The following is a 13,769-nucleotide window of genomic DNA, read 5'->3' as shown; positions in this document are numbered from 1 at the left end:
TTCATTATCTCGAGCACTTTGAGGAGAGCAGCTCAATGGGGGATTTTGGTCGAAATTCCAGTGCACGTGTCTTGGCAATGGCAGCGGCTTGCCGTGGGATCTACTCCATAACTGGGACTCATATAAAAATTGTGTTGGCGCGACTCAAACACACTCGGATTCTTGTCAGCCAACTATATATTCTCGCTTATGTGTACATATGTATGTATGTATGTATGTACATACTGGCATATATAGCACTGCCCTTGTTCATATCGCGTGCTTGAAAGAAGAAAAAAGCTTTATTCAAATTTTGCTTACAAGTATTTTTCCCCATGTTCCCGGTTCCGCCTTCCCTAGCCAACTGCTTGCCGAGTTCGAAGCTATAAAATGTGCACGGAATTTGTTTAGGGCTAGAGATATGTACGCTTAAAATGGGGATTAAGTGATTGCAGCAATTGATTTGCCAGCTCGGATCAGAGAGTGTGATCCCATTATCTGTGATAGAGGAGATAACTGTTAACTTCATAACCAACATTCAGTGTAACACTCATATTCTAGACCCATTTGTCTGTTGGCCTTGAAATCTTTAAGGAACCCCAACGAGATAGATACATATATATTGAAAATATTGTTATAAGATATATGATTATCAGAGAAATATAATTCAGATGGTATTTGTCGGGGAACATAAACTAATTGGGTTGAAAGATTTCAATCCCGCGCTCCACTTAAATTGCCCGCGCATAGTGTGACCAGTGAAATTTATGTAAAACTCATGTACATTTTAGTATAATTAGATGTAGAATTCATGTAAAAATTAAAAATTAAATTGATTAGTTGGTGTAATCGACAACAGATGGCCGCTAGATCTGCACCATGTAAAAAATACTTTTAAGTTAACATATTTAGTTTTAACCTTATTTTATAAAAAACGCCAATTAATGGGAGCATTTTAAAGTGCCAGTCAAGTAGAAAATTGATTCGATTAGAAAACTAATCGAATAAAATTAAGTGGGCAAAGCTGAGAGATCTATATACATAGCTAGTAATATTCGACGGAAGATCAATTTGACAATAACCGGTTCACAACAATGAGTACACACTCATACCCTGGGGTAAAAAGGTGTTATAGAATTGAGACTATGTTTGTCATCCTAGGGTCTTATTAATGCAGAAACTAGACAGTCCCTGTTTTAAAGATATTTAAAGATATTTCTTCTTACAGAGACCATGAATAGGTACAGGAATCAGGAGTCTTCAAATACCAGCAAAATTGACTTGACAACATTTCGTCTGTATTTTTTGTTGAACATTTCGTTTAAACCGTGTTTAAGACAAATTACAGTAAATGGGAGTACTTAAAAGTAGTTAATCTTGAACAAAATGTATTCATCAATCGTATAAAATGATGTGGGCATGGATAAATGTTCTATATATGTACATAGCTAGTAATATTGGACAGAATATCAACATTGAACAATAGGAACAACTATCCACTTTCGTTGTTCTTTGTTTGACCTTTTTCGCTAAAACCTTTTTTTAGGCAAAATCGGATAAAAGCATATGTTTAAAATAAGCCAGTCAAGTAGAAAATAGGTTAATTAATCGGATAAAATTCTGTGGGCATGGCTGAGGGTTCTTTCTAGCTAGTAATATCAAATCGAATATCATAATCGAGGAATATGGTTTCCCATCCTTGACGGAGAACAATTAACCCATTGTTAGCCAAGGTGGTATTTTAACATTGCACAGAAAATAATACAAATTTAATCATTTTAGCGCAGTTCAGGTGAAAGATATTGTGGGTTTTTGTATGCAAAGATGAAGGATATGATGAACATAAGTTGTAACTATTGTAATTAATATTTGTATCATTTTTCGCGGTTTAACTCGAGTTGTTATTTAATTTAAATAAAGGGGGCTTAAGTGGACCAAGTTCTTCTTGTCATCACCAGACCGTATTCAGTATGACCGTACATTCACACGTGTTTTCTTTCTTGTGTTGGTACAGCGTTTTGCTGGCCGCGTGTTTCTCAGACAATTCAATTTTCGCTTAAGTTGTATTAAAGAGTTGAACTACAACATTTAAAAATGGGAAAACCAGGTGAGGAAAGCGAAAACTGCCATGAACAAATGAAGGCAGTCTCTGAAACCGAGAAAAACATAGAACTTAACCTCCTAATGAGTGTGAATATTGATAAAATGATGTACTGGTGTCTTCCTACAGGTTTCAGTCCACGCGGTGGCGGTGTAGGCAGAGGAGGAGGCGGAGGTTTCCGTGGGCGTGGCGGTGGCGGCGAGGGACGAGGTGGCGGAGGGTTCCGTGGCCGTGGCGGGGGTGATCGCGGTGGTAGCCGAGGAGGTTTTGGAGGACGCGGCGGTGGCGATCGCGGAGGCTTTGGTGGACGCGGCGGTGGAGATCGCGGTGGCGGACGTGGTCGCGGAGGATTCGGAGGACGCGGCGGTGGCGATCGCGGTCGTGGAGGGCGAGGAGCCGGTCGTGGAGGCGGAGCCGGGGGGTTCAAGGGTGGCAAAACAGTCACAATCGAGCCACATCGTCACGAAGGAGTCTTCATTGCACGCGGCAAGGAAGATGCTCTGGTCACCCGCAACTTTGTGCCTGGATCCGAAGTCTACGGAGAGAAGCGCATTTCTGTCGAGGTTAGTTTTCGCATCACACTTCCTGTAGACTAGAGTTCTGCTGATGATGATGTTGTGCAGGGGTACAGAACATGGCATTATGTGGTCATGAGCGGCCCTTGCGTTCACCGGTGGCTGTGTGCACTTCAGGTACACGTGAAGCAGCTTCAGGTGCGCTTGGGTCGCTTAGAACAATGCACAACTGAGGCAAAATCTCTTAGCACCCAATAGATACAAATATTCATCTATGTCCAGCGTTTCACACAATTTTCTTGCTTCCTTCACAGACCGGTGGCGAGAAGATTGAGTACCGTGTGTGGAATCCCTTCCGTTCCAAGCTGGCAGCTGCCATTCTGGGTGGCGTGGAGAAGATTCACATGCCCCCTGGCTCGAAGGTGTTGTATCTGGGCGCCGCCTCTGGTACCACAGTTTCCCATGTGTCGGATGTAGTGGGGCCCGAGGGTCTCGTCTATGCCGTGGAGTTCTCACATCGTTCGGGTCGCGATCTGATAAATGTGGCCAAGAAACGCACCAACATCATACCCATCATCGAAGACGCTCGCCATCCCCACAAATACCGCATGCTGGTAGGCATGGTCGACACCATCTTCGCAGACGTCGCCCAGCCTGATCAGGGCCGTATTGTGGCCCTTAACGCACAGCACTTCCTTAAGAACGGAGGACACTTTGTCATCTCGATTAAGGCATCCTGCATTGATTCGACGGCGCAGCCTGAGGCGGTATTTGCCGCCGAGGTCAAGAAGATGCAGGCGGACAAACTGAAGCCACAGGAACAGCTCACGCTGGAGCCGTACGAACGTGATCACGCTGTCGTCGTGGGCGTCTACCGACCACCGGGCAAGCAGTGAACAGTGTTCAGGGGCGAATGTGGATAGATTTTAGGTTATAACTTCTTTTAATACAGACGTTTTGTATTAAGTTTCTTCTTATTAAATATAAACCATAGTTGTAAAGATAAATCAAAATGCAAACTATTTTTGTAGCAGACGTACAAATACATAAAAGAATACAAGCCACAAAACCAGACTCGTTTCAAGGCCACAGAATGATTTAATTGAGGTCGTTTAAAGTTATAATAAAAGAAGAAAATGTTATTAAAAAATAAAGGAAAAGTGGACAAAAAAAGAACGTCAGGGAACTGCCGCTGCGGACAGGATTCGAACCTGTGCGGGTAGAACCCAATGGATTTCAAGTCCATCTCCTTAACCACTCGGACACCGCAGCTGATATATAATCGCCTGCCAGAAATGCTTCTTGGGCCTGGGTGCACAAACGCGCTACCTGTGGGATATTCTTGCAGATGTTTCAGCTCGAGCTCGAGGCACATATCTGGAAATAGATCAAATGAACATAATATTAATTTAATTAAAATATAAGAAAAGTAATTTTTTGTGTTACAAAAGAGTACATTTTTTACATGTTGAGTTTAAAAAAAAAACACTTTTGCTAGCCCTGGTACTTAGAACCGAATCCAGAACTAGTTCACGGCTAGTTTGGTTTATCTCCGCCGCTTCTTAGTTAATGTTTTTGCCTAACGTTCCTCACAGGAGGCGCTTTACGGCGCCTATCAAGTGGCAAATTTGACGCGAAAATGAAATGTGCTGCGGTGTCCGAGTGGTTAAGGAGATGGACTTGAAATCCATTGGGTTCTACCCGCACAGGTTCGAATCCTGTCCGCAGCGGGATATAAGAATTCTTTCTTTTTTTGATAGTTGCATAATTTATCTGTTAATTTACTTTATTAAGCCGTTCTGCGGCGATCTCAAAAGATAATATAGATAATATAACTTTCTGTTACGACTTTTATCGCACGTATTTACGTATTCCGCTTGCATTCCGGTGTGGATACCATTGCGGGGGGATCGTAGCCAAATATATGTTTCAAGATTATACCTTGGGAAACGCACATAGATAATCGGATGTAGGACAATTGTTTTTGTTAAACGTTAGATCTTAAAAACTAAAGTAAAATCATAATCGCATTGATTGTTGAATATCTGTTTAAATGTATATCACCGATTCGTCAGCCTTAAGGGGCTTACAACTTGGCGCGCTTGGGGACGCCAATGGCCTCGAGTACGCCACAGGTCTCCAGATGATGGAACAAGGTCTGCAGATACTCATCCCGATGCTTCATGTAGTGGGCCGCATGCTGGGAACGTTCCCAGCACTTGAATGTGACCTTTACGTTGGCCCTCTCCCAGTTCTCGCGGACAGCTTGATTCGATGAAGGTGGGCCAATCGGATCGTTGTCAGAGACGAAGAACAGCGCCGGGGCCTTGAGCAGGGTGGAGTGGAACATTTGGCTGGAGCGCATATAATGAATCGTGGCCTGGTTGTGGAATGTCTTCATATGGTAAAGGGTGTAGTTCCTCAGGGCGCTCTGCATGCGTTCGTTCTTGGGGAAGATGGACTTGGGCACGCCTACTGGAATCTCTGTAATGTCGGCAGCACTGTCCCAAATCTGGCAAACGAAGCGCTCCAGGATACTGCCATAGCGATCCATATCGCGCGACATCTGCAGCATAATCTCGCCCAACTGGTATGCTCCAACGGAGAAGCCATGCATGACGATCGGTTCATACGATGCGTTGTTCTCGAGAAACTTGAGAGTCTCGGCGGCCACCACCTTGAATATGCAATCGAATGTTTTAGTGACTAATTGTGATTGTTGGCACAGGTGGTAGTTGAATGGTTATAGATTTTCTAACCTGAGTTCCCTTAACGGGCCACAACAGCTGCCAGGGCGTAATGTGCACCACCATCACATCGAAGCCCATTTCTGTGTAGATCTGGGCATATTTCTTCAGATGTTTCTGCTTGGCCATCAGCCAGGCCATCATCAGAACCAGGGGATTGCCAGTCGGGTTCTTAAACGCAAGCGTCTTGGGATCCACTTCGATCTTCGTTTTGTTGCTAGTATAGAGAGTCATGTTTTTGGTAATATCTTGGGAAGATATATACCGGCGATTCGTCAACGGTGCCATGGCGCTCTGAAAACACACGGTATAGATAGTAGTCGGATATATTTTCCCAATCGTTGTTATGGGGTAATCTATGTATTTAGTTTTTAAACCATAGTTTGGATAGGTCCAGTTGTTGGTTCAATCAATGCCCGATTAGATAGGAAATATAATATAGTAGTGGACAGCGTGGCCTGATCGGTTAGAATCTCATCGAGTGATTAGATTGGGCATGGAGTGGGATTGGGTAATGTACCTATATATATCCATGCAAATTTGATAAAGCTAAAAAATCTGACCTTGATTATGCCACTTTACACGTGATAATAAGACCAAGTTATTGATAAATCGCAGAGCCTACTCGTATTTACAGAAACTGCAACCGGTACTGGCGGTACTGGTAAGATTATATGAGATACAGATTCCATCGAGCGTTTATGTCTGGTTATATAGCTAAAGGACAGGCACTTCAAAATCGAACGTTACACTTGAATGATAATAATTATATCCAATAATGGATTTTTCGTAATTTATGATGCAACCGATAATTATCTCTGCATTCGCCGTGTCATTTTCGTATTAATGATTTTTACCGAGTTATCTGGAGCTGCCGTTACCAAGCGTCAATTTCCCGCTAATGCTGAATACTAAATGAAAGGGGAGCGAAGGTTTGGCTTATGTTTTCGATTCAGGGTTCTTTTTTTCCGGTGGCTAAGACCTCTAAACCGATTGATAGCACCTGTGTCTGAAGATAGGCAGGCAAACCTGACGATAAGGAGTTGCAATTTAGATTAGTGGAATAATTTCCAGCTGCGCTAGTTTCCGCTTTCCGTACCAAGAACGAACAGGCGAAGAAGATGTCACATAATTTAAGCAGCAAACACCGGAATATCAGAGAATTGGGGAGGAGAACCGGACAAAGAGAGAGACTTTCGCTTTGGTTTGACATTTTGAACTTGAACTTTCGGTTCACGGCCACTCACACGTTTCAGACGTCGATAGACCTTAAGTAATACCACCACTAGTACGACCAATAATGTAATTCCAATTAGGAAATCCATTATGGCAACGAAGATGCCCAGGGCAGCAGGTGCAACGACGGACTAAGCGACACGATATATCCAGTGGTCCGATCGTGGATAGCTTAGTGGAATTCAGCGGAGCTTACTTCCAATGGAAAATAGTTATTCTTTTGTGCTTGTGTGTGAGGAGAGTCCCCGTGTGTATACATATTAGGGATCAGAGTGGCGGTTTGTGGCGTCGGCTTGAATTACATTGCGGCAGCACTGGAAGGGGTAGAAGTAGAGTGGCTCGACTAGAAAATACCCAAATACTCTCGGCTCGAAACAATAGTACTGGTAGATTCGAGTCCATATTTGTATATAGGAAGGAGCTTATTGTAGAGCCTTTCTATTGAATCTTCGCAAGAATCAGTCGGCTCTTTTAGATGTCTTTTGGTATAGAAATACTTTTTAGTCAAGAACCCAATATACCCCTGTGTCCATTAAATTCCAGGTATAATCAACATGTGCCTTGGAACTCATGAGAGTGCCACACGCTTTGGGGGCTCTGGGCGAAAGCTTGGCATTGAGCGCCATTATGATGTGTGTATATCATGGAAAAAGCTGCCACTGCTGCTGCTGGCCCCAATTGAGCGTGCTTGATCGAAGCTTGCTGGGCGAGGGTGGTTCCAAGAGTACTCCCAAGGATACGATACGGATTCCAGCACAACATTTCGTAATCGACATTCTCCAATGGCCATCATTTTCCAGTTACTTCAAGCGTTAAATGGTCCTCAACAAATTGCAGGCAATTAAAAACCCAATAAAATATTTTTCAAATATATGTATACCACCTAATCGGCATACAAAATCTGAGAAAGAAGTATAGAGGGAGAGAGCAATCATATACACGGTTCAAAGTACAGAGGAAATCAATTCATGCATGCAAATTCAAAAATGAAAAGAAGTGAAGAGAACAGAACAGAACCCACACAATTATAAGGCAGAAGCAAGTTCATAGGCAAGAGGAGGGTGGGGTTATTGGGGCAATTACAGGTTAAAGTTCAATTAAAAGCCAACAAGATGAAAAGTATAATGGAATATGTAATGTAATGCTTACATGTGCCACCTGCGGCCCGCCGGTGCTCAAGCTCGAGAAATTGCGAGATAGCGGCCGTTGGATCTCCCGGTACTCGGCCATCGGTCGCAGCAGACCGGTGGATATGGTGCCCCCGCACCCACTGAAGAAATTGTCCGCGTAGACATTCTCGTACGGAACAGCGCCAGCGCTCCGGCTATTTTGTGCTGTGCATGAGGCAGGCGAATGGCGGATGGGGACAGACAAATAAATATGTATAAATAAACGTGAGTTGAATGGTTTCATCTTCAAATAGAGCAGCATTCTACATTCAAACATTTACCACCAAAGGAAAGGCCCACAGCTAAAGTTGCGGCTGTCCGGCCGGCAACGAACGGTAGACTTATCGATTTTTTTGCTGCAGTTGCGTAAAATGCAGTGCGAAGGAAGTGCGCAGCCATGGCCGTGGAGTGAGAGGGGGATCAGATCAGATCGGTGTGAACGACTTGCACAAGAAGCGGTTGGACAGAAACTGCAAAAACAGGCACATTCAGATTTGTATTCATTTTAATTCCTTTATGCATTTGTATGTGTAATCTGAATGAATACCCTTACGAGGGGCAACATTGTTTTGTAAATCACAATGAAAGGCAGCTTCATCCAGGTAATATCAATAACGCACATCTATCTGTAGTCTTTTGTTCTCAACGAGGCAGCTTCAACATAAAATTTAAACGGAACACATCGCTATTATCAATGTATTTAACTATTTAAATCTCCGAAACGGTAAGGGTATACTCGCGTCGGTCCACCGAAATTTTCGCTCATGCGTTTTCGTATTCATGTTGAGAGCCACAGACAATACACAGACACAGCGGGCTAATGCACACGAAACGAACTTTGTACCCTGCGCATTTGCGGCTGGCTGGCTGCAGACGGGTTTCAATTTATAAATTGATAAAAATTTCGTTTGTGCCCAACGACGAGATGCGTGTCTTGAACGTTCCTCTTCGAGAAAGTACACTTAAGAACGTTCGTGGGCGTTTGCATGTTTGGAAAATTGATGAACATTAACAGCCAGAATCGATCGCGGTGCCACTTACGCCTGCAGACGAGCTCTCCGTGTTTACTTTTAAACTAAAATTTTTAGATTCATTTAATTCCGCATCAGCAGTGTTTCAAAACGAACTTAACCCGCTTAAGCCCCCCTGTATAACAACGTGAGTTAAACCGCGAAAAATGATACAAGTAATACTTATAATAGTAATGACTCTTGAAGGTCCATCTTATCCTCCATCTTTGCATACAAAAACCCACAATATCTTTCACCTGAACTGCGCTAAAATGATTAAATTTGTATTATTTTCTGTGCGATGTTAAAATACCACCTTGGCTAACAATGGGTTAATTGTTCTCCGTCAAGGATGGGAAACCATATTCCTCGATTATGATATTCGATTTGATATTACTAGCTAGAAAGAACCATCAGCTCTGCCCACAGAATTTTATCCGATTAATTAACCTATTTTCTACTTGACTGGCTTATTTTAAACATATGCTTTTATTCGATTTTGCCTAAAAAAAGGTTTTAGCGAAAAAGGTCAAACAAAGAACAACGAAAGTGGATAGTTGTTCCTATTGTTCCATTTTGATATTCCGTCCAATATTACTAGCTAAATGTTCTACTTAGCCATGCCCACAACATTTTAAACGATTGATGAATACATGTTGTTCATGATAAACTACTTTTAAGTACTCCCATTTACTGTAATTTGTCTAAAACCCGGTTTAAACGAAATGTTCAACAAAAAACCAGACGAAATGTTGATTGAAAAATAGTGCTGCCACCCTTTCGGCATAACGGGTGCACTTTTAAAAAGGCCGCCATATCTTCGCTCAAAGTTTAAAAATTTAAATATATACAAACTATAAATGAATATCCGTTAAGATTCTGATGCTAATTAACCAACTGTAGTACTCATTCTACGGCAAACACCTCACATTATTGTTTCATATCCAGAGCTGTGGTTACTATGTCAATGCCAATGCCCTCCAAAATTTCCATACAAAACAGAGTCCTCTGAGTAGTCCTTGACAATGACGCAGCGCCTTGGAGATCTAGTGTTCTTAATCCAAACAAACTTCAAACTTTGTTCAATCGATGTGAAAATTCTCGTACCTTTAATTCAGTCAAAGTTCTGAAGCGTTCCTGTTGAGAGCAAAAATAAATATATTTTTCGTCTAACATTTTCGTACATTTTATATCATCATGGCTTTCCATTCGGTGGTCACAATGGAGAAGCCGCTGCAGCATATCTCGCTGACGGATTGGCATGCTCGCGTTAGCCAGCTGCGGAATGTTGCAGATGCCCGTCGATCGGACGCCTTCGCCATACGCCACGCATCGCGTTCGTTGCGGAACGAGACCAGGATCGAAGGCGACTGGGCCAACTATGAGACCAATGAGAGCCTAACAGACCGGTGAGAAGGGGTTGTAGTTCTACGGGCCAAGTTTGACTGCTGTCTCTGTTTCAGTATATCCGAGCTGAATCGTTGGCGCGACATCATATCGAAGACATTTGAGCGTATTGAGCGCGAGATTTACCTGCTCCAGGAGGAGAAAAATGCAACCGAACGCGAGCTGGAGACGCTGACTGGTCCCATATCGGTCATTGCCGAGTGCCTGACCATGCGTGATGGCCGTCTTGGCTCTGAGATGACCTACGATGAGGCCGACACGGAGATCAAGAACGAGCTGGCCATTTTGGAGAACAATCAACGATTGCTGGCCGACCGCTGCCAGAAGGCTTGGGAGAAGCTGACTCGCCTGGAGGAGGTGCGCTTCAAGATCGGCATGGAGATCGACAACAAACTGGAGGCAGTCGAGCTAGACAATTCACAATTGGCTTTGGACCGCAACGCCGCGAACATATCTTACAAGCCGGATCCCACCAGGAATCCAAAGAAGTGAGTAGCCCTCAATCGTACGATGTTTGTGAACCACAGTGAGATGGTGATTCTTTGTAGCTCGTGTTCCTACGAGACCTGGTTGGAGCATGTGAAGAACATGAAGCAGCTGGCGGAGAATGAGCTGGCCGACACTTATGCCATTCGTGAGGCTTTGTTCGTGTGCCGTGAGAAAGCCCGCAACATGCTCCAGTCGCAGCAGGAGCGCGCCGAGCACACCATTCGCAAGCGCATCTTTGAGACCCAGCGTGCACGCAACGAACTCGAGTGGCAGAAGATGAAAATGAAGGACGAAATGGAGCAGGCGGTTTGTGAGATCAAGACGCTGGAGCAGGCGTTGCGTGACAAGTCCGACGGATTGAAGTTGGCCGAAACACGGCTGGAGAATCGTGCCCAACGTTCGGGCATGGAGCTGTGCATGGACCAAGCTCACGAGATGCTCTGTGTGGAGGTGGAGAAGCTCCGCGAGATCCGCCGTCGTCTGATTGCCAAGATTGAGGAAAGCAAGGCCAATTACAACCTCATGGAGGAGCATGCCCAAAAGATCGATGTGGATCTGGAAAACAAGCAACATTCCTTGATGACTGACATACGGGCCCTCGACTTGCGCCAACGTCTCAAGGGTGGCGAGTTCGGCCTGAAGATCGCCAATCCGAGTGCCCAGACGGACAGGAACATTGTGCTCACGCGCATGGAGGATGAGATTCCAAAGACATAAAATGTTAAGCTTATAATCGCCGTTTCAAAGTTTTCTGTTTCCCAGTTTGATTCTTTGTTTAATTGTCTAAATTTATGTGAATTAATGAACATTTATATGCGCAGTTCATCTCTTTTCTTGTGAAAAGCCAAATTTCAGCTGGCCCAGCAATGGCTTGAAATCTGTACTCCACGCCACACGGCCGGAAAGGTCGGTGGGTTTCCTTGGAAAGTGCACGCCCTGGCGCACAAACATATCCCACTTGACAAACTCGCCTGGAACTACTGCTTCGCTGGGGCCGGTGCTTACGATGGACTTGGGATTGTTGGTCTTATCCAAATGCCAGTCCACCCAAAGAGTAATTCCATTGCACACACCCGATCTGGAAAATGAATATATAGATCATGCGCTGATTACATCCAGAGATTGCAATGATTAAGACTTACTGCGTCAGCTCTATGCTTCCCTTGAGATGGTGCTCGACATTGAAGTTGGCAAAGTCAACGCTGAGAAGCTGCTGGGGCTCGGCTAGCGCGCGACTAGGATACTCCCACAATGGTTGCGCCTCCACCAGGGACACTGCCTGTTCAGCGGATCTCTGTAAGTAATGCAATTCGTAAAAGTCTCACGGGAGTCAGCAAAATCCATCAAAATCACATTTACCTCGACCATTTCATCAAAGAGACGTAGATCGAACCCTTCGCAGCTCCCAACAGGAGCACGAATCTTGTGTAAATCCAAGAACTCCACGGGCAGGGCAAATATTCTCGCCTCACATGGCGAAATCTCCACTTTCTCCGGTAGTTTATCCTTTAGTTTCATCAGCAATGTGCCAAAGTAAAAGTTATCCCAAGGCAGAATAGCATTGAGGAAGTAGGGTTCAGCAAAGACATGGCTCAGAGCGATCAATTCAGTGTCCTTCAGTTGCTCAACGTTCTCCACATACTTAACATTCTTCAATTCGTTGTGCTGCACAATTGAGTCGATCAGACGGCGTGAGAATCGATGTGGCTCGTGAAGCTGAACCGAGGCTGCCCCAAGGGCCGCGCTAGCCAGCCCTAGCATACAGCCATTTCCTAGGACCAGGACGTTCGATTGTTTTGGCACTATGGTCGCCTCCAGGTATCGCAGGTAACGTTTGTTGCGTATGGCCTGATTTAGCTGGCCGATTCTGCTGCGGGAGTAGGTCATGTGCAGGTCACAGGAGCAGGTATGCCGACGCACGGTTTTGGCCGGAGCCTCCAGCATAGCATCGAACCAGAGCGAGTACTCATCGTGGTGACAGCTCAAGTAGAAGTCCTGACCAGCAGTGGCCAACTGCGGCGGTTTGGGCACGTAATAGATGGCCTGCATCCAGTGATCCCGCCAGGGCACTACATTGGCCACAGGTAAGCGTTCTTCCTTGCTGGCAGACAACTCGTTGAGCTCCGGATGGGCCCAGTACGGAGCACAGCTAAGCAGGATTTCCCCTTGATCGTCCAGTTGTATGTCCCACCAGTAGAACACCAGCTCCGCGGCACCCGGCTGACTCGCCTGCAGCTGCACCAGTTTCTCCCTCTGCTTCTCTCTCTTTTCTTTACGCTGAAAATCGAGCTGGAAGATCTCGATGGGCTCTGTCAGCAGGCGAAAGGTGCCGGCCGGCAGCTGCGAGAGCTGAACATCATGAAGAGCAGCCTCTCCCTTGCAGCTCTTCAACTGTTCTGGCGGACGGAGCAAGGCTTCACCATCCAGATTTGGGAGAATCTTTAGGCTGTTCCATTGCGAGGCGAGCGGCGACTGAGCCACCTGGGCGTAGCACCTGGCACGGGCCGGTATACACAGAGCGTCATCGGTGAGCAGCTCGGCATGGGCATGATTGTAGATGCTGATGGCGCCCTCGCCAATCAGCTCTGTGTCCAGCAGCTCAGCTACCAGGAGATTCGCCCGCTGTGGCATGTCCAAGTCCGCGCCAATTTTGATGTCTGTGGAGCGTTTTCGAATCAGCTGGACCTTGTCGCCGACTCCATTGTCGGTGAATATCTTGGCAGCACAATTTGCCATGGGCAGAAATGCCTCGCAGGCCGTGACGGAGTCCGCCCCAGCTTTTAAGGCCATCATTGAGAGTATGCCGGTCCCGGTTCCAATGTCCAGGACATGTACTTCCCTTCCTGCGGCACGCATTCCCTTAATGGTTTTCCTTAGAGCCGCGAAATACTTCTGATTCCTCTCCCAGTCATGCAGCATGTCGCCGAAGCCGGCATTGGCCACCTCCTGATGGTAATCGTAGTCGTCCTCGCGCTCCTGCCATGAGTTCTCACCCGTTATGGGGTTCATCACGTGGGAAAAGCAGGACATCGGGCGGATTGGCAATAAATGTGTTTTTAAAAAATTTTTTAACATTAAAACGCGACCGGCAACAGCTGTTCTCTCACCGCTGCCAC

At 45.3% G+C, this 13,769-nt stretch overlaps 4 protein-coding genes and 2 non-coding genes across 7 annotated transcripts; 3 read left to right on the top strand and 3 right to left on the bottom strand.

The window, feature by feature from the left end:
- Positions 1-1,939: 1,939 nt before the first annotated feature.
- Fib (rRNA 2'-O-methyltransferase fibrillarin) lies at positions 1,940-3,669 on the top strand. The gene is made up of 3 exons (XM_002138242.3): positions 1,940-2,086; positions 2,210-2,643; positions 2,910-3,669. The coding sequence occupies exons 1-3, from the start codon at positions 2,074-2,076 to the stop codon at positions 3,489-3,491; spliced, it is 1,029 nt and encodes a 342-aa protein (XP_002138278.2). The 5' UTR covers positions 1,940-2,073; the 3' UTR covers positions 3,492-3,669.
- Positions 3,670-3,785: 116 nt separating this feature from the next.
- Positions 3,786-3,867, bottom strand: TRNAS-UGA (transfer RNA serine (anticodon UGA)). The gene has a single exon. It is a non-coding gene; the product is annotated as a tRNA-Ser (tRNA).
- A 376-nt stretch (positions 3,868-4,243) lies between these two features.
- TRNAS-UGA (transfer RNA serine (anticodon UGA)) lies at positions 4,244-4,325 on the top strand. Its single transcript has one exon. It is a non-coding gene; the product is annotated as a tRNA-Ser (tRNA).
- A 38-nt stretch (positions 4,326-4,363) lies between these two features.
- Positions 4,364-8,810, bottom strand: l(2)k09913 (lethal (2) k09913). Of its 2 annotated transcripts, XM_001360367.4 has the most exons (5): positions 8,789-8,810; positions 8,029-8,217; positions 7,728-7,912; positions 5,355-5,636; positions 4,364-5,272 (listed from the first exon to the last, which is right to left on the bottom strand). In XM_001360367.4, exons 2-5 carry the CDS (start codon positions 8,144-8,146, stop codon positions 4,682-4,684), a joined length of 1,176 nt encoding a protein of 391 aa, XP_001360404.3. In that variant the 5' UTR covers positions 8,147-8,217; positions 8,789-8,810; the 3' UTR covers positions 4,364-4,681. The 2 variants fall into 2 exon arrangements, with proteins under 2 accessions (XP_001360404.3, XP_015039305.1); XM_015183819.2 differs by lacking the exons at positions 7,728-7,912; positions 8,029-8,217; positions 8,789-8,810 and adding an exon at positions 6,590-6,700 and having other exon boundaries at positions 4,626-5,272.
- A 1,012-nt stretch (positions 8,811-9,822) lies between these two features.
- Positions 9,823-11,473, top strand: LOC4803735 (tektin-B1). Its single transcript, XM_001360366.4, has 3 exons — positions 9,823-10,166; positions 10,221-10,652; positions 10,713-11,473. Exons 1-3 carry the CDS (start codon positions 9,955-9,957, stop codon positions 11,368-11,370), a joined length of 1,302 nt encoding a protein of 433 aa, XP_001360403.2. The 5' UTR covers positions 9,823-9,954; the 3' UTR covers positions 11,371-11,473.
- Art7 (arginine methyltransferase 7) lies at positions 11,406-13,769 on the bottom strand. The gene is made up of 3 exons (XM_002138241.3): positions 12,013-13,769; positions 11,796-11,947; positions 11,406-11,731 (listed from the first exon to the last, which is right to left on the bottom strand). The coding sequence occupies exons 1-3, from the start codon at positions 13,726-13,728 to the stop codon at positions 11,476-11,478; spliced, it is 2,124 nt and encodes a 707-aa protein (XP_002138277.3). The 5' UTR covers positions 13,729-13,769; the 3' UTR covers positions 11,406-11,475.

Source organism: Drosophila pseudoobscura, chromosome 3, assembly GCF_009870125.1.
Source record: "Drosophila pseudoobscura strain MV-25-SWS-2005 chromosome 3, UCI_Dpse_MV25, whole genome shotgun sequence".
NCBI classification, from domain to species: domain Eukaryota; kingdom Metazoa; phylum Arthropoda; class Insecta; order Diptera; family Drosophilidae; genus Drosophila; species Drosophila pseudoobscura.
This window is presented reverse-complemented; position numbering and strand designations above follow the sequence as displayed.